Source organism: Carettochelys insculpta, chromosome 6 (assembly GCF_033958435.1).
Source record: "Carettochelys insculpta isolate YL-2023 chromosome 6, ASM3395843v1, whole genome shotgun sequence".
Lineage (NCBI taxonomy): Eukaryota > Metazoa > Chordata > Testudines > Carettochelyidae > Carettochelys > Carettochelys insculpta.
This window is the reverse complement of record NC_134142.1, coordinates 39,758,949-39,786,931: the sequence shown is the minus strand read 5'-3', so window position 1 is coordinate 39,786,931 and position 27,983 is coordinate 39,758,949. Positions and strand designations below refer to the sequence as shown.

Here is a 27,983-nt window from a genome sequence, read left to right as displayed (position 1 = left end):
CACTGTGAACTCACCCATCTGGGGTACCAGCAGCCTGCTCAGACCAGACGTCATCATCACCAATGCGTGGGCCAAAAAGATCACCATGATGGATGTCACTACCCTTTTGAGAACCAGACAGCAGCCTTCTGTGTGGCCAGGACAAAAAGATCAAGAAGTACACCCCACTGGCTGACACTTTATGATCCCAGGGCTGTACTGTTGAGATCTGTGCTCTGCTGGTGGGGGTCCTGGATGCTTGGGGCCTCCATAATGAGGCAGTGCTGGAGGTCTGCAGCATCTGTCACCATTTTGCCTGCCTCATGCATCAGTTGACGGTGTCCAATGCCATCAGGTGGTCCCTGGACATTTACACGGAGCATGTCATGGGCCACCGCCAGTACCAGAAGTAAAAGACCTGCTTCCCCGACAACACATGTTATAGCCTCCCGACCCACAGACCTTCCCTCCCCCAACAGACATGGACTGTGACCTTTGACTAAGAGAGGACTGAGTGGTATTCCCACCACAGAGAGGCAGCATGGCCTGGGACTGTAATGATTTACACTCCACAGGCTGTCTCCCCCCCACAGGTGCTGGACTGCAAGGATGACTGAGCCTTTGATGAGAAACATGGTCAGGGATTACTCCTAGGCCCTCCCTGATGGAATCTGCCCCTAATAAACTTGCCTGGTTGCCCATCGAGGATGAACTCATCAGGGGTCATCTCTTTCTTTTTACCCCTCCCCTTTTTTCTTTGCTTCCTTCCGCTCCTGCTACCACTTCCTTTTGCTACTGACTGTGACCATGACTAACGACTGCTGAGGGACATGTTCAGTGACCACCACCAGTGCCCTCCGTGACACTGCTTTATGAAAGCATCACTTGGACTCTCACCAAGGAGGGTCATGGCCAGGGATTCAACCACTTTCCCCCACAAGGTCTTGCCTCTCTCTCTCAGGTAACAGAGGGGACCATCACCAGGACAGTGACTGACTGCGACCGTGACAGATGACCGATGAAGGAGACAGACAACCGACAAGGGACATGATCAGGGATCACCCCCATTGCTTTCCATGATGGACTATTAGAGTCTGCTTTTATGAAATTATACTTGGATTCCCACCGAGGAGGGACAGCCAGGACTTCAACCACTTTCCCCCTGAGGTCTTGTTTCTTTCTCAGGAGACAGAAAAATATGTTGTCAGGACTTCAATGGACTACAGCCAGACAGAAGGACATGAGATGACAAACGAGGGACTGTATTGGGGACTGATAAGAACCAGACTGAGGGTGAGGGATATGAGAGAGCCACTGATGGACATGACTGGAGACGATGAAGGGCCATGTCAGAGGAAGCATTGGTTCCCATGCCTGATGGACTGAGTTAAGCTGGCCTGAGCTATTTTTTTTGAAATCTTAGTTCTTGTCCGCAAGAGGCACAAATACGTCCATTACTGTATTTACTTATGGTGATAGATTAAAACTCTGCTATGTGTTATGGAGGTTTGCCTGAGGGTTACTTATTGGCTCAAGTGTAAATCACAAAACATATGTATGTGGGGCAAGGCAGGCTACGATGTATGCTCGTTAACCACACTAAGTGCTTGTTACTGCTGAAACTCACCTCTGCACTGCAGATGACTTATATGTGCTTTCTTTTTTATCCTCTGCAATTTGGCTTGCTTTCATTGCAAACGTTCGCTCAGTAAAATTCCTGTTTCTTGCAAGGGTATGGCCATGCCTATATCCTGAAATAACCTTTGTTGCTACACATTAACTGTGCAATTAATTGTGTGGTGCTTCATGTATGGGACCTAGTAGCATGACCAGTGTCTTTAGATCAGGTTCTCAGTGCTATTCCTCTCATCTGGAATCATTTTCTCTTTCCCAGGGGTTATAGTGTTTTCATGGTGGGGCTCAGCAGGCTTTGTGAGTAGGAATTTATTTCCTAAAGCTTATTCTTGCAGTGATGGATTCCAGGCATCGAAGGCTGCCAGGAACGTTAGGAAGGTAATTCAGAGCTTTTGTCAGGGAGCAAGGGGGGGCAGGTGAAAGCAGCGCAATATCATCTCCTTCCATAAGCAAGTCACAAATGAAATAGACTGGAGGATGTAAATAACAGTTTACAACACTGAGGATCATTTCAAAGGCAGAGGGAGATAATGGCACAGACCAGCTGTCTCTTTGCCTCTGTCAAGCTTGGTCGCTTTGAATTTACTGAACACTTTTCTCCTATTCAAACCCCATTTAAACACTGCAGTAGCTGAAGGTCATTTTTTTAAAAACTGAGGTTTCCATCTTCTCTGGTTGTAAACTGTTTTTGCCCAGCTTTGCTGTTCATTTTGGATTTGAGAGAGACATCTTCTGCAGTGGTGGTGAAAGAGGGCTGAGGCTAAACAGCATCTTGTTTCATATCTTCCAAAGGGAGTGATTACAGTTATACAAAGCAACAGTGAGACTGCATCTGCATAACTGAATGTCCTGCATTTATCTCTTGCAACCCCTACCATAGCATTTCCAGGCTGCCCACTTTGGGAACCTTTGCCTCAGGATGAGCAAATTCAGGCAGAGGTCCATGGAAGAGACAGGGAACTGTTAACACACAACACTTTCAGATTCTATGTGGAAACCAGACACTGACTTACTAATGAAAAGCTAGGCTGTAAGGCCTGAAGACCCAGGTGGCACAGCAAACTTTTGCTCAGACTTGTAGCTTCTACTTGCTGATTAATCCCATTGGCTGGGTCTACAAGGAGCTCTGCCCAGTGCTGCTGCCAGCAGAGCTATGCAAAGTGAGCTTCAAACATTTGAGGCATAAGGGATTGGCAACCAAGCGGGGGTTAGATGGCAGAAGCACATCCACACGGCCTCTGCAGTGCCGGCACCCCCTTCTGCTGGCACCAAACTCTCACATGGCTATGATAATGAGCTTTGGGAGTATGCAAATGGGCAGCCATTTGCAATCCCGAGAAGCTCACTTTGCATGGCTCTGCCAGCAGCGCCACTGGGCTGAGGTCCATTTACACATAGCCATTGTCTTCTGTGAAGATCAGATATAGATCCAGGTTCATACTTCTGTTGCGTTCAGCATGGTCAGTTACACTTCTTGGCCTCAACCCAACCCCTAAAGTCAGTCTTATTCCAGAGTAGGAATAAAGTTCTTTATGACTGAATGTGAACAAGACTAAAGGCAAGGACTAGATGGTTATAGAGTTGGTTGAAAATGGTCAGAAAGTCACACACAAACATTTTAACTTGCTTCTATTTTTCAGAGCTCAGAGTGGACCCATTTATAATTTTGTGAAATTTTCAGTGACATTTTGACCAACATGGGTTTTACTCATGAAAGCTCATGACATATATTTGTTAGTCTCTAGGGCTGTGTCTACATTGCTGAGAAATGTCAGCAAAAGATGCACAAATTGCACACCACATTTGCACATCTCTTGCTGACAGCTGTCAGGAGAGGCTTTCCCGACATTTGGCCCCTCCACATGGGGCCAAATGTTGGGAGAACCCCCTCTGCTGAGACATCCATTCTTTCTCATGGAACAAGGAAGATAGGGATGTTGGCAGAACGCTCCCAGTGCAGCGGACTTCTGCCGAGAGACCTCCAGTCTCCCAACAGAAGCCTGCAGTTTAGACATTGCCTAAGGTGCCACAGGACTGCTTGCTCTTTATGAAATCACTGCTGACTAGGGTGAAAACTCAGTTTTTAATGAGAAAACAGTTTTTGGTAAATAAAGAATGGTGGTATGAATTATAACTCCAGTTCTGGTAAAAATATAATAGAAAATTTCATGAAACCTTTACAATTTACTGTTTTTGGCCATTGTTGAATTAAAAATTAGCAACATTTTGACATGTTCTAAAAATGATTAACTTGAGAAAAGATGAATTATTATTTTAGAAGAGTGAGTCCTCTTGAACACTCAAATAATGGGCTGCAGCAACAATAGCAATAATTGAAAAGATCATTGGTTTGTGAGTGATGAACAATGATTGTTCATCTCTCTACCATAAATCTCTCTAGATTCTATTTCTTTGCACTGATGTGTTTGCCTTGTTTCTCATTTACACTGGGCTGTGGGGCTGTAGTGTCTAAGGATCAGATGAAGGACTCCTTTGTTGTATTTAAAGAAGAGAAACAATTACCATTTTGAGTGGCACAGAGCTGATGGTTGAGAATGTTAGAGCTTGTGGGAGTACCAATTAGAGACTGTTAGAATTCGATTCACCTATCTTCACCAAATAGTCTAGCAGAGCTGAATCTCTCTGTGTTTTACCTCTTGTGTCTGACTTGATGAAGCTCAAAGTTCTCTTGCTCCTTTCAGTATAATACCTGGAAGAGGCAGGAGGCTTCCCAAACTAATCCATTATAGCAGAATCCCTGCTCTCAGTGCCATGACTTCTACCAGTAACATGGGAAATAGGCTTTCCTATTTTGCGGTCCACTAACTGAAAGGTATTTGTTTAGTTCCTTTATCTCATTGACCAGTAGCTGCAAATCCGCTGCCTTTGTGAAAAACCTGATGTCTCCATAGACTGTAGGTTACAGTGATTTTGACCCTTCCTTGCCTATGCTGTAGCTAGTCTTAGGATAACAGAGGACTTCAGTCTGTGAGGAAGTCATTCTGGCACCTCTTAGAGGACTATATATGCATAATAAGAAGAATCAATTGTAGTAGGTGTTAATTACTTTCAACCCAAAATTGTCCAACTCTGTTTACAAACATGAAAACTATTCACACGGATAATTTTGTTCATTACCAAAATGAGGTCACCTTATGGCAGAACATGGTGGCTGTAGAGTGGTACCCCCAGTGGTTTAGGTCTAGGTCAGGAAGGGAAGAAGTATACTGAGGTAAAGCACAAGAAAAAAAATTATTAACCAAACTAGAACTTTATCGAGACACCAAGACTAATCTCATCCCCAGTAATGCAAAAATCATTATGGACTCATTATGGAATCATTATGATTGCTATGGTCCAGGCCTCAGGCTTCTGAGACTTTTCAAACAGGACCCCTTCTGAAGCACAGCTGCATTTACTCCTGAGAGGTGCCCTACTCTGTCTTTCATCAGTGTTGAAGTGTGCTTTACTCACTTTCCCTAGCCCGTTTTGTCTGTGATGATAGCAGCTACACCTGGTAGTTTGTTCCCTGGATGTTGGGAAACAGCTTTGAGTAGGAGACAGCTTCTTCTTCTTTAAGATGTCATTTTCCCCAGGTATGTTCACTTATTTTATTTTTCTAGTGCTGCTTTTCCCTCTGTGACAGCTCATCTGCTTTGATGTCCTATTTGAACGGGTAAAGGGTTTTCATTAGCCATTGAATCCTTTCATTAAAATATTCCTAGGCTCTGCCTCCTTAGTTTGACCCTTGTATCACTATCTCATGTGAGAGATTTGTTACAGTTCTTCCCTTACCAGGCTGAAAACCCATGGATCCTACGCAGTGCTACTTTTAATGAAGTGAGCCCTAATTATCTCTCTGGCCAGGAGCACAGTGTTAATTGTTATACTACACCTAGAGCCCCACAGCCCTGTGCTCTGGAGACTGACTTTCAGCCCCTTACCACAGTGCTCCAAGCTGCTGTACAATGAGCTTGGATGTGGTTTCTATTTTTATCGTGTTGTCTTTATCTATAGACCCTGAAACAAATCAAAGAATAACCCTTCATGTCAACTGCTTGATTCTCCTTTTTCTTTTAAATGAAAGAAGGCTCTCTGTGATGCAGCGTACTTGTGAATGACCTCTGCTGTGCTGTCTGAAAGTGCACTGCCGTTAATGTTTATGACTTGCCATCGGTGGCAACAGTCTCCCCAAAAGATTTCACGTGAACATAGTTAGACAGCGAGTTCACTGCTTCTCCCTTTTCTGTCTCGGTTTTCATAATTTTTCCTTTACAGCTATGATCTCTCTTATCACTGTCTCTGCATCCTCCCATTCCTCTCCATCTCTCCTGTTTGTGCTGCCCTTCATGTTTCCTGCCTGCTTTTTTCTATGCCTTCACCGTTTGTCAGTTGTATTCTCAGTCCAACACAGAATGTTGTCCACAAATGTAAGAAACTGAAACAGATCTGCTTCTTAGACCCTAATAAACTGTCTATTGACCTTTAGAATCTAGCCAGCTATCAGCAAGACCATTCTCTGTCAGCTGTTGTCATGTCTATTGTCAGCTCAGCTGCAGAATGTGAAAGTGAGGAAGGTGTTGCTTGTGCGCCGAAAGATGATAAGCTTCCATAGCAGAGCTATGACTGAGTTCATGGGCAGGTTTAGCAGAGTGTACCGCAGGTGGCAAAGCATATAGGATGTTTAGAAGAAGGGATAACACCCCCCGCCCACCACCATTAGCACAAATCATCCAAAGATGGCTTTTGTGTATGTGTGCTGGATTTCTTCCTGACCCCAAAGCTGGCAGTCATCTTAAGGGGCATAAAGATTGATAATCCTTGTAATATTAACATATCTCAGGTAACTGCAGGTGCTCTTCATGAAAACAGTGAATCCTTCTGGAAAGCTCATTATTCTGTTGGCCTAAGTAAGATCCTGGGGCCCTAGATTCCACAAGTGTATAAAATATTGCAATTATTTGCTTGACATATTTTGAATGCTTTTTTTTGAATGTTGAGTACCCACTTAAACATCTGTGTCTATACTTGCATTGTTTTGGATTAACTCCTCTCTTACTCTTCTTTCCAAACCAAAAAAACACTAGGTCTGATTCTCTTTGCTCACACTAGGAAAAATCAAGAGTAAGGGGGTAGAGAATCAAGCCCTTTTCTGTTTATTCTTTAAAATGTCTCTCTCTGGACCTTTTATTTTTTTGAGATGAGGTGACTAAAATGAACTCAGTGGTTGCAGTTGTACTACAGCACTGATTTGTACAATTGTGAAGACAATTTCTGTATTATTTTCTATTCCTGTCTCAATACAGCCTAAGATCTTATTTGTTTTGCTTTAACCACTAATGTGATCTGTCAGTGCCCTTTGATCTTTAAACACAAATCACCCTGCTGTGCATTTCTTATAAAACAAAAACAATGGTATTTGGAGATAAGGAAATAGGAAGGAAGATCAGTGTGGATGGTAATGAACTAGAAAATGTAGAGAAGTTCACATATCTGGGGAGCAGCCTAATGTATGATCTAGACTGTAAGAAGGAAATAGCGATTAGAATAGCGAAAGCAAGAGCGAGTTTGAAGGCAATAGATAAGATCTGGAAAAGCAAAGCAATTAGCTTCAGAATGAAGCTGGGCATCTTGAAAACGTGTGTATTCAGCAGCATGTTGTATGGTTGTGAGACATGGGTGATAACAAAAGATTCGAAAAGAAGAATATTGGTGTTCAAAAGGAGTTGTTATAGAAAGGGTCTGAGAATAGGATGCATGCAGAAGGTCACCAATGAGGAATTATATAGAAAGATACAGTCGAAAGAGAACCTGCTGCAGAAGGTTATAAAACGGAAGCTACAACTGTTTGGACATACTTGCAGAATGAACGACGAATGAAAAATCAAAACCCTAGTATTTGGCATAATGGACGGTTCAAACAGGAGAGGCAGACCCCACAGAAAATAGATAGATGATGTAGTAGATTGGTGCAGAGCTAGTCTACAGAAACTAAGCCACTCTGCACTGGATAGGGAAAGATGGAGGGAAATAGTGAGAGAGGCATCAGACACCAACAGGCACTGAGCTCGTGGTTATTGATGATGATGGTACATAACGTAGATTAGGAGGGTGAGATGGGATTGTACTGTGGACAGGTATCTGCAAGGATAATTCCTAAATAGGATTTCTGTCCCTTTTCCCCATTTTCTTCCAGTGTCTTTCTTCCATTTCTCACCTTCCTCTTGGAGACAATCATGGCGTGGATTATATTGATATATAAAAAGATAAACCTGAAAATTAAGCCCATTTTTAAGAGTATTTTCTAGCTACTTGATTAACTAACCTCTTTTCAATTAACTTTATCTTCTTGATATACATTGCTGGTTCTGTCTCCTCTTCTATGGCACCTCAAGAGGTTTCCACACCAAATACATATATAAAAGCTGCCACATATGTGCAAACAAAGAGGCACAGACAGGAATAGCAAGTGATAAACCTAACAAAAAGAGGTTCACCAGTGGGATGAGCAGCATGGCTCCCAGGTTTAGGCTCCTCTGATATCAGGAGAAACATTAGTGCTTCAGATTAGACTTCATGAAGTTGTTGTGGGGTAGATCCTTAAAGAGGCCTTTCTTACAATACACAGATGGGCACCATGCTGCTCAAGAGGACTTCCTCTGAAATGATTTCGGGAAATAAAATGAAGTTCTGCTCAGGCTAGTGATTCAGGAAAAATACCAGGTCAATTATATTAGTGTAAATATGAAATAAATCCATTGGAAGAGTAAGGTCTGCCCACCATGGTTGATACCTTTCATCTGATCATAGCAGTCGTAAGGAAGAGTACAAGGACCAGCAAACCAAAGTGTGCGATGTTTGTCTGGAGAGCAAGTGTAGCCATACTGGCCAGGTGATACACTGTCATAAACACTCCCTTCTGTGATGTCTGCTCAGGATTTCCCTGGACATCCTGTCTTCTCTATAGTTGATTTTTTTTAATATCTAACTCTTTGGTGTAGAGGCTGATTTTATTTTTGCTGCTTCTAAAGTGCTGAGCATCATCTTCGCACTAAATAACTAATATCAATCACCAGTATTTTGGGGCAGTTTTGGGGTGTGCTATAGACTGGAACTCAGTCTGAGACCTGTTCCTAGTTCTTCTATTTGCCTGCTAGTATGACATTGACAAGGCACATCCCAGTCTCATGCCTCGGTTTCTCCATCTGTAAAACGAGGATAATGTTGCTGCTTTTTTCTGTGAAATGTTTTGATCATTATGAATGAAAAGCACCATGTAAGAGTTAGATGGTAGTATTATTTCCGATGAGGGCCCTAGCCATAATTGAAAGATCTCCCCACAGCTGAGAATATTCAAGAGAGAACAATGGCAGCAACACAAGTTGCTGTTCTTTGGGATTATTTACTTCCAGGGTGAAGGAAGCTTAGCTGGTAAGGACTTCACCATCTGGATGTGAATCAAGCCGTTGACCACATGATGAGTTCAATTGTGTTTGTTTCTGCATATTCCCATTCCTATGTTGCAGTTCAAATTATGTATGCACATTATCTGCATTGCTGCATTATCTCACAAGAGTGATCATGTGACATGTGATTTGCAATTTTTCAGCCTGGCAATACAAAAATATAAATGAGAATAGAGTTGCAGCAAGGCAGTTGTTCCTGCAAACAGCAATGTTAGTTATAACACATGAAATTCTGTACGTTATGCTCCAATCATACCCATGTAAAAATAGTATGGGTCCGTTCTTCCAGGAACTGATTCTAGACTCTCTTTAACAGTATGTAGCCCCAGAACCTTATGCAAACCTACAACAAACCTGTTTTAGGGTATCTCAGGAAGATATCTGCTAAAGATAGAGATGAACAAGAGAAACCACAATTGTTTGGTAACAGCTGTATGCATCTTCTGCACATGGGTATTGCCCACAGGAGAGTTATCCACTGCAGGAAGCTCAGATGATTATTCTCAATGGCTTGCAGCACAGAAAGAGCAGCTACACATTGACAGTGGCCAGTCCCAACATTTGGGCTCTTCAGTGAGTTATGGATCGTTGGCTATTTGCTGCAAAGCCTTCATTTTCCATGTCCTGACTGGGGTAGTGACAAGTACAGGGACACCTGGACTCACTTTTTCTGGGACACTGGAGTTTTGTTTAAAGGAGTGTTGTTTATAAAATAGAGAGACTGGTGGTGCAGTCTAAACTGTAGTTCCGTGGTTAGAGCAGTGAACTGGGAATCTGAAATGGAGCCTTTGGGTAACCTCAGGCAGGTTCCATAAATTTGCTTTACTTTAGTTTGCCCGTTGGTAAAATTAGTATAATAATGCTTCCATATCTTATTGGGGTCTTTTCAGGTTTTATTGCTAAGTGTTTTGAAGTTCTCAATTAAGGTCCTATTTAAGTATGAAGTAGCAGGAGTAGGATGATGTATATGATGTCAAACTAATCCTCTGTGGTCATTTGTTCATAGAGCACATTTCTGTACAATTTGGCTACCTGTGCCTTAGAGGTTTAGCATGGAAATTGCAGATGGTATAACCGATCAGGAATGAGGTGCATCAGGAGAGCAAGTGCCCCAGGTCAGAATTTGAAGTAGCTCAGAGTTGTGCATAGTCCCAGAGCTGTAGTTGCAGAGAGTCATGAAAATCAGCAATAAAGTACATTTGCAAGGCAGTGTTGCTCCAGAGTCAGGTGAAATCTTATTTTAATTACTGTCTCTGTGTTGTTAGTAGCTCTTTTGATTGTTAAAATAAAATATATATCGCATTTATTTTTCACCGTGTATACTGCATGTTTACTTCTTTTCATTTCATTAATATTTGCAATGAAAACAAACATCACTAATGGTTTCTAGTCAATTTCACTTGTTCTTGTATTTGAATTCTTCACAGTACAGAGGAAGGATATTTTTCATTAATGTCTTCTTTGCTTTTGTTAATGCTTTGGAACATTGCCCTTGCTCTTAGGTCCTGTAAAATCTTCATTTTACAAGCACTGATTTTTTTTGCACAAAGTCAGCTGAAATTTCCCTCTGACAGCATTGTGGAACTGAATAGATAGTCCTGACTGTATGCAGAGTTAACACTCCAGCTAGCTGTGTTGCCTTATGATGGCTCTACTCTCAAAACAGTTTTACCTTTCACTTTCCTAATTTTTGCTGAAAATTTAAGGAGCCCTGAGGCTGGGCTGTCTTTTAAGGAAAGAAAGACAATCCAGGGAACTATAGACCAGTCAGCCTTACCTCAGTCCCTGGGAAAATAATGGAGGGAATCCTCAAGGAATCCATTTTGAAGCACTTGGAAGAGGAGAAAGTGATCAAAAGTAGCCAACATGGATTCACCAGGGGCAAGTCCTGCCTGACCAATCTGATTAGCTTCTATGATGAGGTAACAAGCCCTGTGGACATGGGGAAGTCAGTGGATGTGATATACCTTGACTTCAGCAAGGCTTTTGATACGGTCTCCCACAACATTCTTGTCCATAAGTTAAGGAAATATGGATTGGATCCTTGGACTATAAGATGGATAGAAAGCTGGCTTGATGGTCGGGCCCAATGGGTAGTGGTCAGTGGCTCAATATCTGGATGGCAGTCTGTTTAAAGCGGAGTGCCGCAAGGCTGGGTTCTGGGGCTGGTGTTATTCAACATCTTTATTAATGACCTGGGTGAGGGACTGGGTTGCACCCTTAGCAAGTTTGTGGGTGACACAAAACTAGGGGGAGAGGTAGATACGTTGGAGGGTAGAGAGAGAATCCAGAGTGACCTGGATAAATTGGAAGACTGGGCCAAAAGAAATCTGATGCGGTTCAATAAGGAGAAGTGTAGAGTCCTGCACCTGGGGCAGAAGAATCCCAAACATTGTTACAGGCTGGGGACCAACTGGCTCAGCAGCAGTACGGTGGAAAGGGACCTAGGGGTTATGTTGGATGAAAGGCTGGATATGAGTAAACAGTGTGCCCTTGTAGCCAAGAAAGCTAATGGCATACTGGAGTGCATTAGGAGGAGCACTTCGAGCAGATCTAGAGAAGTAGTTATTCCTCTTTATTCGGCACTGGTGAGGCCACATCTGGGACATTGTGTCCATTTTTGGGCCCCCCAGTATAAAAAAGGATGTGGGTTTGCTGAAGCAGGTTCAGTGAAGGGCAACAAAAATGTTTAAGGGTCTGGAGCACAAGACCTATGAGGACAGGCTGAGGGATTTGGGCTTGTTTAGTTTACAGAAGAGATGACTTAGAGGTGATTTAATAGCAGCGTTCAACTTCCTGAAGGGGAGCTCTAAAAAGGAGGGTGAGAAACCGTTCTCAGTGGTGTCAGACGGCAGAACAAGGAGTAATGGTCAGAAGTTGAAGAGGGAAAGGTGTAGCTTAGATATTAGGAAAAACTACTTCACCAGGCGGGTGGTGAAGCATTGGAATGCGTTGCCTAGAGAGGTGGTGGATTCTCCATCCCTTGAGGTTTTTAAGTCCCAGCTGGACAAGGTCCTGGCTGGGATGACTTAGTAGAGGTTGATTCTGCTTGAAGCAGGGGGCTGGACTAGATGACCTCCTGAGGTCCCTTCCAGCCCTGTGATTCTGTGATTCCCCTGTTTTTCCTCCGCATCTCAGTCACAGAATGTCCTGAGATGGAACAAAATGGAAGGGCCAGGAAAGCTATTCAGACTTCTCACATCACAGGAGATTCCAATATCTTTCTGGGTATTTTTACATGAATAACTTGTACATCACAGACTTGTCTAAACATTAGTCTAAACAGCAGTGGATGTCACTCAGATGGAAGAAGTATGTAAAAAATAACAGAAGGATCCTAGCTACTTTCAAGATGTGAAGCATTCTGTCACTGTACACTGTCATTTGATGGATCTTTCCTACCCAAGGAACAACTTATGAGAAAGGGCCAGGATAAATTTTTAGGGAAAAAAATCATCCTAAAGTGGGACAAAAAGCCAACAACTCAAAAATGTTTTTGAAGGACTGACATGATTCTTGTCAATTTCACAGCTGCCCACCACCAAATAGCAGTGAATCCCTGCATCTATGGTGGCCTGGGAAGTTGAAGAGCAGCCAGGACCCTGGAAGCATTGGGAACATCTCCTATCAGGCTAGCAGGTTCCACAGAGTGGCCAACTCCCAGAAGCTGTCTGCCACAGGCAGTGGCCAGCCTGAAGAGCCTTCTGGCCAGGCATTCTGGACGTCCTGAGCACCCTCATTCCAATTCAAAGTGAAAGCCTGTGGGCTCTGGCTACAGGGAAGTCAGACAAGCAAGCTGGCAAGAAACTATGCAGAGTTGTGATGGAAGTTTGTCAGAATCAAACTGTTTCCATGGAATAATTCAAATTTGACAAATCAGCAAATGTGACTGAGAAAATATTTTATCTGGATTTTTTTGTCCAGGCACAGTAGCCAGTGAATTAATGAGTCACAGAGACTGATTTACTTTAGAGGAGGCTCTTCTAGGTCAGGGTAAGAGACAGTATTGGGGAATATTGCTCTACCATGCATGTACTGACCTGTGGCTTGAGCAAGACCTTCAGTTTTTAGGGCTGACACTCTAGCACCTTTCATTTACACCATATCATTTATTTTCTAAACTGGATATGTTATAGTATCTTCTACACCTCCATTTCTACCCCAGACCTTCCACTAAGGCCTCAGGTATTGGTGAAAGACCACCTATTGTTTGGGGAAGCATTTTTGATGTGCTGGGTTGTCTCATGCAACCATTCTGCTGTACACCTTGCTGGGGATGAGACAGCAGAACAAGCAGGTTTGAGGCATAAGGGACTGGCGACCGAGGGGGCTTTAGCTGGCAGAAGCACATCCACGCGGCCTCTGCAGTGCCAGCACTGCCTTCTGCCAGCACCAAACTCTCACTTTGCTGTGGTAATGAGCTTTGAGAGTATGCAAATGGACAGCCATCTGCAATCTTAAGGAGCTCAATTTGCATAGCTCTGGTGGCAGCGGCACTGGGCAGAGCTCCGTGTAGACCCAGCTATAACATGAGCCCACAGTTACAGGAGGGACTGTCAGCTTAATGCAGTGCCTTGGACCACTAAGCCACCCTGACCTTCCTTATCACAATTTGCTTGCTTGTTTGTTGGTATGAGCTGATGCTTTTCACAGGGCTGCCACAGGGAAAAGACTGTTCTGCAGAGAACAACCCTGCTGGGTGGACCAGACCATTTACCAGTGTTTGTCCGTCTCTAGTTCATGTCACTCTAGGAAAGTTAGTTCTGAGGAAGGTTTGTATGACCCTTCCTCAAGCTCATATAACATCACTGTAGAGTGGGTACCCACCAGACTGAGCTACTGACATCAATGGTGATACAAGAGAGGTTTGTTGAAAGGTGTTCTGCTATTCTCAGTTGCATGGCATTTTCAACACGAACCAATAGGTAATGACTGCAGAGATTTAGCCATGCTGCCATGCGGTCAATGGCATAAGCCTGAGGATGACATAAATATATGGAAATGCTGGAGGGCACCACAGATGTCCTTTAGGTAATGAGATACGATTGGCTGGCTTTAACTTTGAAGCTAATAAATGGTGATGTTGTTCTCTCTCTCTCTCTCTCATTTATTCATGCTGGTTGTGAGAAGCCTCTCTATTTACAGCAGCCACCAAAAGGGTCAATGTTGCTCTAGTGATGTTGTCTTTTCCTTGTGGGAGGTAAAGATGCTAGCATCAAGAGAGATCTCTAATTTGTCAATAACGACTATAATTTTTAACAATAAGTGAATTTAATTTTGATGAAATGCACCCTCTTTGATACTGAGCTTGTCTGCAGCCACAAAAACCATGCATCACGGACAATAGCAGGGCAAGCTTCTATCCCAAAGACCCTGCCTCAGGGGATGAGCAGAAGGCACAGCTCTGTGGCTGATTCTGTCCTTATTCTCTTTACTGGATGCCAACTGGGATGGGGATTTCTGTGATGTGGACACTTCCTCACATGGCTCCATTCTGAGATCTACTAACTCATTGCAGAAAGTGCATTGATCAGGGAATTTAGTTTTATCACTATGGTGTTAATCCAAATATCAGTTATTTTATGTATAATATAGGTAACAGGGGTATCCCTAACTCTCGTTTCTGAGGACTCCCAAGGCGGCATAATAAATACGGGGAATGTGATGATTTAGGAGATTGAGAATTGGATTTGAATCCTTTATTTCTTATGCCACTACCAAAACCTTGCCTAGGCTGAAAATCATCACTGAAGGTCACTGCTGTGTTAAGATCTGAACTGTTAATAGATATTGTTTCCAGTTTATCAAAGAGGCGACTGCCTGACAAAATCAGCTGTAGCAGAGAAGGCAAGATTTCAACCGGTTGAGGGAAAGTGAGCTCTTGTCTTGCCTGTAGCATATACCTGCAGCACAAAGTGAGGGCACACTGGTGTGTGAGAGAGAAGATGGTTTAGTAGGTCTAACTGCTCTGTAATTAGAGATCTCTGATTGCCAGTAACATGGCACATTTTTCTCAGTGTAACCCCTTTTGAAAAGGGGTTATATCAGTATTACATTAAAATGAAAATACGGACTCAAACATTACTTTAAAGGTCTCCAGGGATGCAGGGTGCTACTGTGGAAGCAGAATCCAAAAGCCAGGCTATCATCTCTGCCCGTTATAAGGTCATCTCAGGGTGCCGCTGTGGAGACGCTGTTGGGGTCAGGCAGAGAAACAGAGCAAAAGAATGATTTTCCTTCAAATGGCTGTTATTCCGTTTATCTTAACACCACTGTCAGAACCCTTTGGAGCAAGATACTGCAGCAGAATGAAATGATGACTCACTGACACAGGGAAGGGGAGGTTTCCCCCCTGCCTGTCCCCTGGAGAGATACAAAAGCTCTGACAGGCAGATGGGATGACACTAACACAAGGACTCCCAAACTTTGTGACACGGGGGCTAATCTGATGATTTGCCAAGAGCCCAAAGGCTCCATATTAATTTACATATGAATGCACAGACATATTTTAACCCTAATAAATGCATTCAGCAGCACAGGCTTGTGCTTGTCATTTCCCTAAGAAATCAACAGGAACTTTTTTTTGTGGAGTTCAACAGCAATTAAAAGAAAACTCTGTTCAGCCATAGAGCAACTCCAGTGAAGTAATAGAGCTGTGGCCTCTTAGAGTCATTTTTCTCTATGGTCTGCACCTCTGTATCTGAATGAACCTGCCTATGAACAGGACAATGTAGTTTGCGTGTGGCTGTCTGACAAACCCTTTCAACCCCTTCACTAAGAACTAAATCTTAACCAATGCAGCAGCGTGCCTCACCAGAAGTGGGGAGGGGCTGAATGGGGAAGGGCTACTTCCCACCTCCACTCCGGCTGCTGTGCAACAGAGTCACTTCATCTTCTGGGTCTTCTGTCTCACCTTATGTTTCTCCAGCTCACCGCTGACCCAGCAATGCAGGCCCTGGGAGGGTCACTGTGGTCAGCAACAAGAGCCTGAATTCCATATCTCCATTAAGGAAATCATTTTTGTGTGCTCAAGTTAGATTATAAAATGAGAAGAAATGCTCAGCTGTACTCAAGGAGGGGAAACAATATATGGGGTTACTGTACTGTGTCTTCCTTCAGGAGATATTGGCAAATAACTCACTTATATCACAAGTAAAATGAATTGGATGCTTTTACAAGTCCCCACTGGGCAGTTATTCATATCACAGAAGCAACACACATTCTGGAATGATTGTCAGTCTCTTTTCTAAAGTCAGCCAGGACTGGAATAACAGGGAAGTCTTGAAGATTAGGAGTGAAATGCATTAAAGGAACTAAGCTGTTGTCTCAGAAATGATACAGCAGAAGTGCTGCCTATCAGGATCATAGTGTTATTTGCAGATCTAGAGAGGGTGGAGCATCTCCCCACAGAATCCTGACTTATAGGTGGTCCTATCAGTCTTTTCTCTTTGAGCCACAAGGGAACAGTACCAGAATTATCTACCTTTAAAAATAATGGCAGCTTGGGAGGCAATAAACCACGACATAAAATGAACCAGTTTGTTGAGCTGACCCTTTGTGGTGCTGTTTACATATTTACATATTTTTTTCTGAATTCATGAAGTTCCAGTTTTAGTTAGCACCAGAGACAGCTCCTCTGATCACCGATGACAGAGATGTTGCTCTCAAGACAAGTTCTTTTTCTATTCTAACTTAGCTGGAGGAGGTGGTACGGAAGGATGATGGTAAGTTTGAACTGCATTCTGGTCTGTGAAACCCAGTGCATCCCATAGAATGAATGTGAGTTGATTGAACAAAAAGGCAATTCACAAGCTTCAAATGGCAATGTGTCCATAAACTTATCTAGTGTTATTTTGTTAGCCTCTAGAACTCCCTAGCTATGTCTACACGTGAACGCTACATCGAAGTAGCTTATTTCGATGTAGCAACATCGAAATAGGCTATTTTGATGAATAACGTCTACGTGTCCTCCAGGGCTGGCAACGTCGACGTTCAACGTCGACGTTGCGCAGCACCACATCGAAATAGGCGCTGCGAGGGAACATCTACACGCCAAAGTAGCACACATCGAAATAAGGGTGCCAGGAACAGCTGCAGACAGGGTCAGAGGGCGGACTAGCGCTTCCGGGGCAACAGCTAGCTGCTCCCTTAAAGGGCCCCTCCCAGACACATGCAGCCTGCACAGCACGCGGTCTGCAGAGCCATAGGCATGCACACCTCGAGCGACGCAGTCATGGACCCCCAGCAACAGCAGCAGCAGCAGCAGCAGCAGCCAGAGGTCCACACAGCCGCCCCTGCAGGAGCAGTGCTCGCCCTGCTCGATACCATGCAGGAGGCAGCTGAGCACCTCCTTGCCATAGAGGAGGAGTTGCCCGCAGGGGAGGAGGACTCAACCCCCAACCCTGCAGCAGCCCGCCGCCTCCCCCTGCCGCACACGCTGCCGGCTGTGGAGCTACCCCACCAGCACTGACTGGTGGGAGCGGCTGGTGCTCGGAGAGTGGGACGACGACCGCTGGCTCCAGAACTTTCGGATGAGCCAGCAAACATTTCTGGAGCTATGCCAGTGGCTCACCCCTGCACTCAGGCACCAGGACACCACCATGCGGCGTGCCTTCAGCGTCGAGAAACGGGTCGGCATCACTGTCTGGAAGCTGGCCACTCCAGACAGCTACCGATCCGTGGGCCAGCAGTTTGGCGTCGGCAAGGCCACCGTCAGGGCTGTCCTTATGAAGGTAAGAGGACCCATGGGGGGGAGGGCGGGAGGCAGCCCTGGCAGGGGAGGAGAGGGGAGGGGAGGGCCACACACACCCTGCACACCCCTCATTGGTGCTCTCCCATGTGTTTCCCCTGCAGGTTGTCCGCGCCATCAACGCCCTGCTCCTCCACAGGTTCGTGAGGCTTGGGGACCCGGATGCCGCCGTCGCGGGCTTTGCCACCCTGGGATTCCCCAATTGCTTTGGGGCTCTGGATGGGACTCACATCCCCATCCGCGCCCCGGAACACAGTGGAGGACACTACCTAAACCGGAAGGGCTACCACTCAGTGGTCCTCCAGGCCTTGGTGGACAGCCGGGGCTGTTTCCTGGACATTTATGTGGGCTGGCCTGGCAGCACCCACGAAGCCTGGGTATTCCGAAACTCGGGCCTGTGCCACTGGCTGGAGGTGGGGACCTACATCCCCCAGCAGGAGATCCCTGTGGGGGACGCCACCATGCCCCTCTGCATCATTGCAGATGCGGCATACCCCCTCCGGCCCTGGCTCATGCACCCGTACATGGGCCATCTGTCTGCCAGCCAGGAGCGCTTCAACCAGTGCCTGAACCACGCACGCCAGGTGGTGGAGCGCTCATTTGGCCGCCTCAAAGGGCGCTGGAGGTGTCTCCTCACCCGCCTTGATGCGGGCCCCACCAACATCCCCCAGATTGTGGGTGCGTGCAGCGCCCTACACAACCTGGTGGAGAGCTAGGGGGAGGCCTTCTTTCACGGCTGGGCTGTGGAGGCCAGCAGGGCCGATGTGCAGCCACCCGCTGCCCCCAGTCGCCAGGTGGACCCCGAAGGGACCAGGTCCGGGAGGCCCTGCAGGCCCAGTTCGATGAGGCCGCAGGGTGAACACTGGCAGGTCCCCCACCGCACCCCCACCATCCTCCACAACACTCCCTGCTCCTACGCCCACACCACAGAGCACCCAAGAGCACACCCCCCCCACTTTTCTTGTAAAAATAAAAGCAGACAGTTGTTTGTCAAATCAAACATCTTTACTACAACTCATTATTATTATTATTTTATTATAAATATTCTGAACAAGATAAACTATGTACAGGGGAAATCAAACTGATAAATATATATACATTATAAAAATAGGGATAACATGAAAGGGGAAGACAAGGAAGGGGAGAACTATTTACATGGGGGGGTAAGGATCAGCATAGTAATGGGTCACAAATACAAACTATTTACAAAAGAAGAACAATAAACTGGGGGGGAATATATACAAAAGGGGGGGGTCCACATCCTGGGCCCCACACCCCTACAGTCCCATGCTGGGGGTGGGCGGCCGGGATCCCCACCTCGGCCACAGCCCTGGCCGGGGCTGGCTGGGGGCCAGGCGGACCGGGAGATACGGCCGGCGAGTGTCAGCTGGCCCCAGGTCCCCCTTGGCGGAATGGCCCTCGGTGGCGGGTGGCAGTGCGACGGCAGACAGCGCAGCGGCTGGAGCAGCGGGTGGAGCAGGCAGGGCAGGTGCTGTGGCGGCCGGCACGGCCTGGGGGACCAGGGAGTCCGCGATGCGGTTGAGGGTCCGCATGTAGGCCCTCCATGCCTCCTGGCACCAGGCCAGCGCCCGCTCCTGCAGGTGGAGGCGGCGTTCCTCCACCCGCAGCCGCTGCTCCGCGACCTCCAGCTGCCGACGGTGGAGGGCCAGCAGCTGGGGGCCCGTCGCCGTCGGCTGGTGGTGCTGCGTCCACCGTCTTCCCCGCCGTGGGGCTGGTCGGTGCTCCGTCGAGGGGCTGGCCTGGAGTGATGGCCCCAAAGGGCTTTCTGGGACCACTGACACCTCGCCAGCGCTCTCCGGTCCTTCTGATGGTGCAGCTGCAGAACTCATGAGGTGGGGAAGAAGAGTGGAGACAGCTGTTAGTGTGGGCCCCGAGCCGTGGCCCTTGTCCCCTCACCCCTCTGCTGCAGGTTCTCCATCCCCATCCCCGGGAGATGCTGCTGTGATGGGGTTCTGGGGTCCCTCTGCACTGCACCCCATCCGCTGGCAGGAGTGACTCTCACTCAGCAGGTACAACAGGAGGTTTATTAGGCAACAGATGCCCAGTTTCTCACAGAAGCGACAGTACAGCAGTCAGAGACAGTCCTTCCAACCCGTCCTGGGGAGAAGACCCCGAGGGGTGCCCCTCTGGGGTGTAGCTTTCCCCCTCCTCAGGCTGGCTGCCTTCTAGCTGTCCCTTCCCCTAGCCTCTAACTGCCGCCCCCAATTCAAACCCAGCTCGGCTCCTCCTTCCTCTTTGTTCAGGGCAGAGGTGTAACCTGCCAGTTGTAGCCCCAGGATCATCCTTAGCCACTGGGAGCTATTCAGCTTGTTTCTCATATCTAGCCTGAGTCTCACATTTGCACTCCCCCCACTCCATCACATGCTGCTGCTGCTGCTGCTGCTGCTGCTGGGTGTCTGACCCCCTCCCCCCGGGGGACCCTAGAGGTTCCGCTCCCCCCCAGCCCTGGGGATGGGGCATGGCACTGTCGTGCTGGGGGGTGCAGGGGCTGATGCACTCCTGTGAGGGACATGCCACTGCTGTCCTTGGGGCCATGGTCATCTGGGCATGTGGAGGGCCCTGGCCATATCTATTACCCCTGCCCCTCAACCCCGGGGGTGTGCACCGGGGGGGGTACATACCTGATGGTCCACTCCCACGGTTGGGGGACACCCGGGGGGCGGCCGCCCAGCTGGAGCTCCTGGATGGGAGGATAATGTGGAGGCCGGCGTCACTGGAGGAGGAGTCCCTCTCATCCTCCTCCTCCTCCTCCGGTGTCCTGGGGGTGGGCTCCTGGGGGGGCCCCCGGGGTGCGGGGCTTGCCTCCGGGGCCTGCTGGGGCTCGTCGGCCGAGGTATCAAGAGTGGCCGAAGGGGAGGAGGTGTGCTGGGGGCCCAGGATGGCCCTGAGCTCCCTGTAAAAGGGGCAAGTGACGGGGGCGGCCCCAGATCAGCCGGCCGCATCCCAGGCCCGGGCGTAACCCTTCCGCAGCTCCTTCACTTTACTCCGGACATGATCTGGAGTGCAGGCAGGGTGACCCCCGGGTGGCCAGGCCCTCGGCCAGCGAAGCGAACGCATCCACGTTCCACCTCTTGCTCCCCATTACCTGGAGCACCTCCTCCTCGCTCCAGAGCCCCAGCAGGTCCCGAAGCTTGGTCTCCGTCCAGGAGGGGCCCCGCTGCCGCTTCCCTGCCTGGCTGCTGGGCTGGGAGCCCTGGCTCCCCTTGGGGGGGGGTCCCCTGGGGGGGCAGCCATCACGGTGGGTGGGGGTGTGTGTGGCTGCGGAGGAGCATGCAGGCTAGCCGCGTGTTATTGCTGCTGCCTGCACGCTCAATCAGCTTCCTGCACAGGAAGGGAGGGGGCGGGGAGCTTTAAGGGGCCGCTCCACGTGGCCACCATTGAGCTCAGGGGCTGGAGAGAGCGTCTCTAAACCCCTCAGCTGATGGCCGCCATGGAGGACCCCGCAATTTCGATTTTGCGGGACACGCAACGACTACACGTTCCCTACTTCGACATTGAACGTCGAAGTAGGGCACTATTCCCATCCCCTCATGGGGTTAGCGACTTCGACGTCTTGCCGCCTAACGTCAATGTTAACTTTGAAATAGCGCCCAACACGCGTAGCAGTGACGGGCGCTATTTCGAAGTTGGTGCCGCTACTTCGAAGTAGCGTGCACGTGTAGACGCGGCTTCTGTGTGTCTGAGTCTCTGATTTTCTTTGTTGTAGCGATCAGAAACTAGCTGAAATTGACACACACAAAAAGACACCAGATCAGTAAACAGACAGCTGGGAGTACAGCCTGTTCTCCTTGCCGGGTCTTCTGATACCTTCAGGTCGGGAGTCATCATGTCACATTCTATTGCAATGTTTTGTGATGATGCTGGATAATATCGTGATCACTAAGCAACTTCTCTAGCTATGCACCCTAAAGGGGTGACAGATCCCTTGTTTTGATCACATAGCAGAGGGCAAGAAGAATTTTTCACCACATGGAGGGGATTGCATGCATTATTTAAATTCAGGTAGTGCCTTAGGTGTGCCTGACATTTAATGCACAAATACAAACAACAGCTTCTTGTCCCACTGTAAAATAAAAGTGAGACATAACACAGCAAGAGAGGACAGTAAGCAGAAAGACTGTGTAGTATTGTGGTTGTTGCCAGGTAGGATACTGGCTGAAAAGGACCTGATTATCAGATCAGATATTGCAGGAGGTAGGATATTGAATTAGATGGACTGCCAGTCTGATGCCTTATCACAGAAAGCAGGATCCCAAACTAGGTGGACCAGTAATCAGAACTGCTTTGATAATCCCAGTGTTTCCTTTAGATTTTGTGAGGTAGTAAAAGCAGACTGAGGGAGGGGATTGGATAAGGCGATAGGACAGTAGGCTGTCTGCTAGATTCTTTCAGTCTGACAGAATTTGCTCTGTTTCTTTGCATGGGGGCTTCTGAAGCATGCCTTGTCACCATTCCTATTTTTCATATCTGACAACTTGCCCTCTTCCCTTTAATAAAGAGATCTGAGAACAGAGGACCAGTGTTCTGTGAGCATGCACATCCCAGTTGCCAGTAAGCATTAAAGTCTGGCTTGGATGCAGGCCAGCCTAAATGCCTGCGGTTGTACAGCTTTGCAGCACAGGGAGACAAGAGAAGTCAAATATGAAAAATCAAAGTGTTACAGTCCTATAAATGAGTAAAGAAATGGGCAACCTAAATGAGGAGTGGAAGATCCCTAGCAGAAGGCAGACAAACTGTTCAGCTAGTTCACTGGGGCTGGTGCATTTTTGGATGCAACAACTAGTTTTCTTGAGGATAAAAACAATTTTAAGGGTAGCTGTTAGCTAACCTGTACAATTTCTACCCTCTCTGTCAAAGGATTAATAGTGTCATTGAGTTTAAAAGCAGATGGGACCATTAAATCATCTATTTTGACTGCCTGCATAACACAGACCATTAAATCTCACTCAGACACCCCTCTGTTGAGCCCACCTGTAGTTAAATTAAAGCATTTCAGGCCTCAGGAGATTAAATTGGCAGTCAGAGGACAGGAGAGACTGAGGTGTCACCAATGCCCAAGGCCCCTGTAGTGACGGGAAATGGATTAGGGAAATGTGCAGATGATCCTACCAGGAATTTCCTGCTCCGTACTGCAGAGGAAGGTGAAAACTTTAAGGGTACCTGCCACTCTGTTGGGGGGTGGGGGGAATTCGTTCATAACCCCATATCTAATAATCAGTTTCTCGCTGAGCATCTGAGCAAGACTGGCCCATCGGGTATCTAAGAAAGAGGATTCCACTCTGCAAGGTGCTGAGTATTTCCTGAAACATGCAGGGTCCTCAGCATTTTTCATAATCAGGCCTAATGAGGATTTATGTTTATGAGCTAAGATGTAGGACTGAATGAAAATCTTCTACCCAACCCCCTAGATAAGCAGAGAACTATTATACATATGGCTTTATAAGGTGCGTTATACAGAATGCAGAAATGTCAGTCAAAACTGCTCAGTTCTATTTCTGAATTAGGCTTACCACTGACCTGCTTTTTGCCCTTGAGCAGCTCACTAAATCTTTCTCTGTCCTTAACCATCTACTGAACAAGCCTAAGGATGCCTGCCTTCAAGAATATCGTTCAGCTCTGTTAATGTTTGCAAAGCTTTCTGAGATCCTTGGTAGAAAAGTGACATAGAAGTGATTAAGATGCTTTCCATTGCCCCATCCCCATGTCACCAGTGGCAGGGTATTCCAAAGGGCCTATTCAGTGGAAGGACCTAGACTCTTCCAAAGGCTTCTCTACAGGTGGTTTGGCAGGTTATATCTTCTCTTTTCCTCAGACTGGCTTCTTTTTATGACTACAGTCCCTTGTTAATTTTTCCGTTGGGGAAAGTGACCCTCAGGGGCTGTGATAATTCTATTCAGCAGGTTAAACAAAAACACAGTGATAGGCTGAGAGTCTAATTTGTTGTTCAGCTGACCTGACCATTCTTTTCTAGGCTTTCTGCCACTCACATTCTCTGTGGGGTGACTTGAGTTTTGTCTCCACTGTGAAGATGAAGACATTGAGGGGGCAGTTTGAAGAACTGATTTGACCAAGGTCAGACAGCAAGTCAGTGGCACAGTTAGTAATATACTCCAAAATGTCTGACTCACATTTCTTTGCTTTAGTATTGAAGATTAAAGAACTTTTCTGGGATGGAAATGAGTCATAAAATCTCAGGCAGTTAGGCTGCGTTGCATGGCAGAACATTTAGCAACATCTTTTTCATTCCCCATAATTTATCAATGGGGGAGGGAAGAATGATTGTTTTCCTGAAAGGAAGCATCATCTGGTCAAAGCAGCTGTCTGGGAGTCCGCCCTTCAGGGTGCTGTTTCTCGCTTTGCCTCTGACTCACTGCATGACTTTGAACAAAACGTTGGCCGACCTATGAAAATGGAATCCATACTTAGCTCCCAACTTCTATTGTAAGAATGCCTGAATGTCTGAATTCCTTTAAAATCCTTCAATGAAAGGGCTTATTGTCATTAAAGATGGAACACATTGGCTACGTCTACACGTGAAGCCAACATCGAAATAGGCTATTTCGATGAATAACGTCTACACGTCCTCCAGGGCTGGCAACGTCGACGTTCAACTTCGACGTTGCGCAGCACCACATCGAAATAGGCGCTGCGAGGGAACGTCTACACGCCAAAGTAGCACACATCGAAATAAGGGCGCCAGGCACAGCTGCAGACAGGGTCACAGGGCGGACTCAACAGCAAGCCGTGCCCTTAAAGGGCCCCTCCCAGACACAGTTGCACTAAACAACACAAGATACACAGAGCCGACAACTGGTTGCAGACCCTGTGCCTGCAGCATGGATCCCCAGCTGCCGCAGCAGCAACCAGAAGCCCTGGGCTAAGGGCTGCTGCCCACGGTGACCATAGAGCCCTGCAGGGGCTGGAGAGAGAGCATCTCTCAACCCCCCAGCTGATGGCCGCCATGGAGGACCCGGCAATTTCGACATTGCGGGACGCGGATCGTCTACACGGTCCCTACTTCAATGTTGAACATCGAAGTAGGGCGCTATCCCCATCTCCTGATGAGGATAGTGACTTCGACGTCTCGCCGCCTAACGTCGAAGTTAACTTCGAAATAGCGCCCGACGCGTGTAGCCGCGACGGGCGCTATTTCGAAGTTAGTGCCGCTACTTCGAAGTAGCGTGCACGTGTAGACACAGCTATTGTCTCTTATCCTCCTACAAGAGCTGCTTACTTCTCGAAGTGGAGATTTTTTTTCTCTCTGGTGTCACCAGTATGGGGCATCACTCTCCTTTTCAGTTCAACATATTCTGGACAACTTATTTTATCCAAAACACTAACATATGTTAGTTCAATCAAAATGCATCTAGCAGCTATTTCAGTAGCCCATCCTGAAGGGGCAGTTGCTCTATTTTGAAAAGTTTAGCCAAATCATATCCTCCAGTGCAAGACCCAATTCTCTCATGGGATCGAAACTTAGCATTGTCAAGATTATGGATCTCCCATTGGAGCCTTGATCTCCTTGCTCTCCACTGCCTCTGTAAATGAAAGTGCATTTTTGGTTGCCATCTCCTCCTCCAGAGCTTTAGGAGAGCAGGATGCTTTAATGTCTGCCTCCCTGTAAGATATTATTCTCAGAGAAGGTTTACCTGTGTCCTCATCCAGGATTTGTCCCAAGGATGGTGTATTCTCTATATCAACCAGACGATTCATGTGACTGTTAGTCCCACCAGCACGTATGGGAGAAACGAGAGAAGTTGTACAGGGCACTGGCATTTCAAAGAGGCCCAGAGCTCTGGACGCTGCCCCTGCCACTTTGGCAATGATAGTGACTAGAGCTCTTGGCCCCTTTGAACGTCTTGACAGAGCTGCTCCACTGCTGTGTGTGGCTGTGATGTGAGGGGCAGTATCACAATCTGAGCAGCACTAAGCACTGAATTCCCTAGGCCCTGCCCCTTCTACCATTGGTTTCACTCCTTCTGGGGGTGTGGAGCTGGGTCCCCCTTCCATTTTGTCCCAGAGCCCATGGCGGTTGATAACTGTATTCTGCCCAAAGCTGCTTTCGAGTGGGAAAGAGGCATGTTTGCAGATCCTGAATGTCAGAACTCTGGTTTTCTACCTGGATACAGAAGTGCCTGATTGTAAGTTATCCCAACTGTAGCTATGGCAGACGGAGTAAAAGGACAATCAGTCTCCACCCAGAACATTTCTTCTTGGATATTCTCCTGTATGTGGAATCACTCTGACCTGGCTAATGTCATCCTGCTAAGAAGAGTCACAGCTCTTTGAGGAGGAGGCAGTCGTGCCTGGTGGCTTTTCTGGAACAGCTGTAAATTGCAGAAGTTTCTAGAGCACCAGCCTGATCCTTGGTCCATACATTTGCCTCCCACTGGACTTTTGCTCAAGGTCCCATTCCCACATCCTGTTTCATGGCTTGTGGATCACCGGAAGTGGAATCAGTGAAGAATTAAAAACAGTTACTAGCATATTCAGTGTGTTATTTTTCAAACTGTGTTGCATATGTCCATTCCAACAACCTACCCTCCTACCACTCTGCACTGGAGACCCAGCAAGAATGAACTGGGGTGGGGTGGGCCTAGGGACAGCTCTGAACTTTGAACTGCATGCAGTGGTACACAGCACCACAGGAAGTTCAACTCACCCAGCAGGTATTGTTGAGGGAAGAATTTTTCTGACACCTGTTTGCTGCATGTGCAGAAACCAAGAGTAGAGTGGCATGTGCAACACAGCTCAAAAAGCAACAGTTAGGCTGCATTTACACGACAGTCCTCTTTCAAAAGGGGAATGCAAATGAGGCAAATTGGAAATGCAAATGAAATCAAACCCACTTTTTCAAAAGCGCCCTTCTCCCTAATTTTTTTCAGGAAGAAGGGTGCTTTTGAAAATGGGGTTTTATTGCAAATAAACCCCATCTACACTGCTGTTTTTCTTTTGGAAGACTCTCTTCTGAAAATGTGATTGAGAAAATGAAGTGTGAAATATGTAAATCAGCACTTTATTTGCATTTCTGATTTGCCTCATTTGCATTTCCCTTTCTAAAGGGGACTGAAGTGTAGATGCAGCGTTACTCAAGGTTTGGTAACCTTTTGTTATTCCATAATTGACCAAGATAGGAATTCATGCATTTTTCTCAGCAGCATATGGTTCTGTTCCCTGTTGAAGTTAGGATATCACACTAGGGCTACGTCTACACGTGCACCCAACTTCGAAATAGCTTATTTCGATGTTGCGACATCGAAATAGGCTATTTCGATGAATAACATCTACACGTCCTCCAGGGCTGGCAACGTCGATGTTCAACTTCGACGTTGCTCAGCCCAACATCGAAATAGGCACAGCGAGGGAACGTCTACACGCCAAAGTAGCACACATCGAAATAAGGGAGCCAGGCACAGCTGCAGACAGGGTCACGGGGCGGACTCAACAGCAAGTCGCTCCCTTAAAGGGCCCCTCCCAGACACACTTTCATTAAACAGTGCAAGATACACAGAGCCAACAACTAGTTGCAGACCCTGTATATGCAGCACGGACCCCCAGCTGCAGCAGCAGCAGCCAGAAGCCCTGGGCTAAGGGCTGCTGCCCACGGTGACCACAGAGCCCCGCAAGGGCTGGAGAGAGAGTATCTCTCAACCCCCCAGCTGATGGCCGCCATGGAGGACCCCGCTATTTCGATGTTGCGGGACGCGGATCGTCTACACGTCCCTACTTCGATGTTGAACGTCGAAGTAGGGCGCTATTCCCATCCCCTCATGAGGTTAGCGACTTCGACGTCTCGCCGCCTAACGTCGATTTCAACTTCGAAATAGCGCCCGACGCGTGTAGACGTGACGGGCGCTATTTCGAAGTTAGTGCCGCTACTTCGAAGTAGCGTGCACGTGTAGACGCAGCTTAGGGCTGCGTCTACACGTGCACGCTACTTCGAAGTAGCGGCAGTAACTTCGAAATAGCGCCCGTCACGTCTACACGTGTTGGGCGCTATTTCGAAGTTGAAATCGACGTTAGGCGGCGAGACGTCGAAGTCGCTAACCCCATGAGCGGATGGGAATAGCGCCCTACTTCGACGTTCAACATCGAAGTAGGGACGTGTAGACGATCCGCGTCCCGCAACATCG

At 47.2% G+C, this 27,983-nt stretch overlaps 1 protein-coding gene across 19 annotated transcripts in view; it reads left to right on the top strand.

Moving 5' to 3' along the window:
• NRXN3 (neurexin 3) overlaps positions 1-27,983 on the top strand; it is a 1,384,038-nt gene that overhangs the window by 1,242,628 nt on the left and 113,427 nt on the right. For 3 of the 19 annotated variants that reach the window (XM_074996687.1, XM_074996681.1, XM_074996676.1), the window contains one exon: positions 23,121-23,138. The exons of the other annotated variants lie outside the window; for them this stretch is intronic. In XM_074996687.1, the coding sequence (XP_074852788.1) occupies positions 23,121-23,138 (18 nt within the window). The remainder of the gene's footprint in view (positions 1-23,120; positions 23,139-27,983) is intronic. 19 annotated transcript variants of the gene reach the window in all.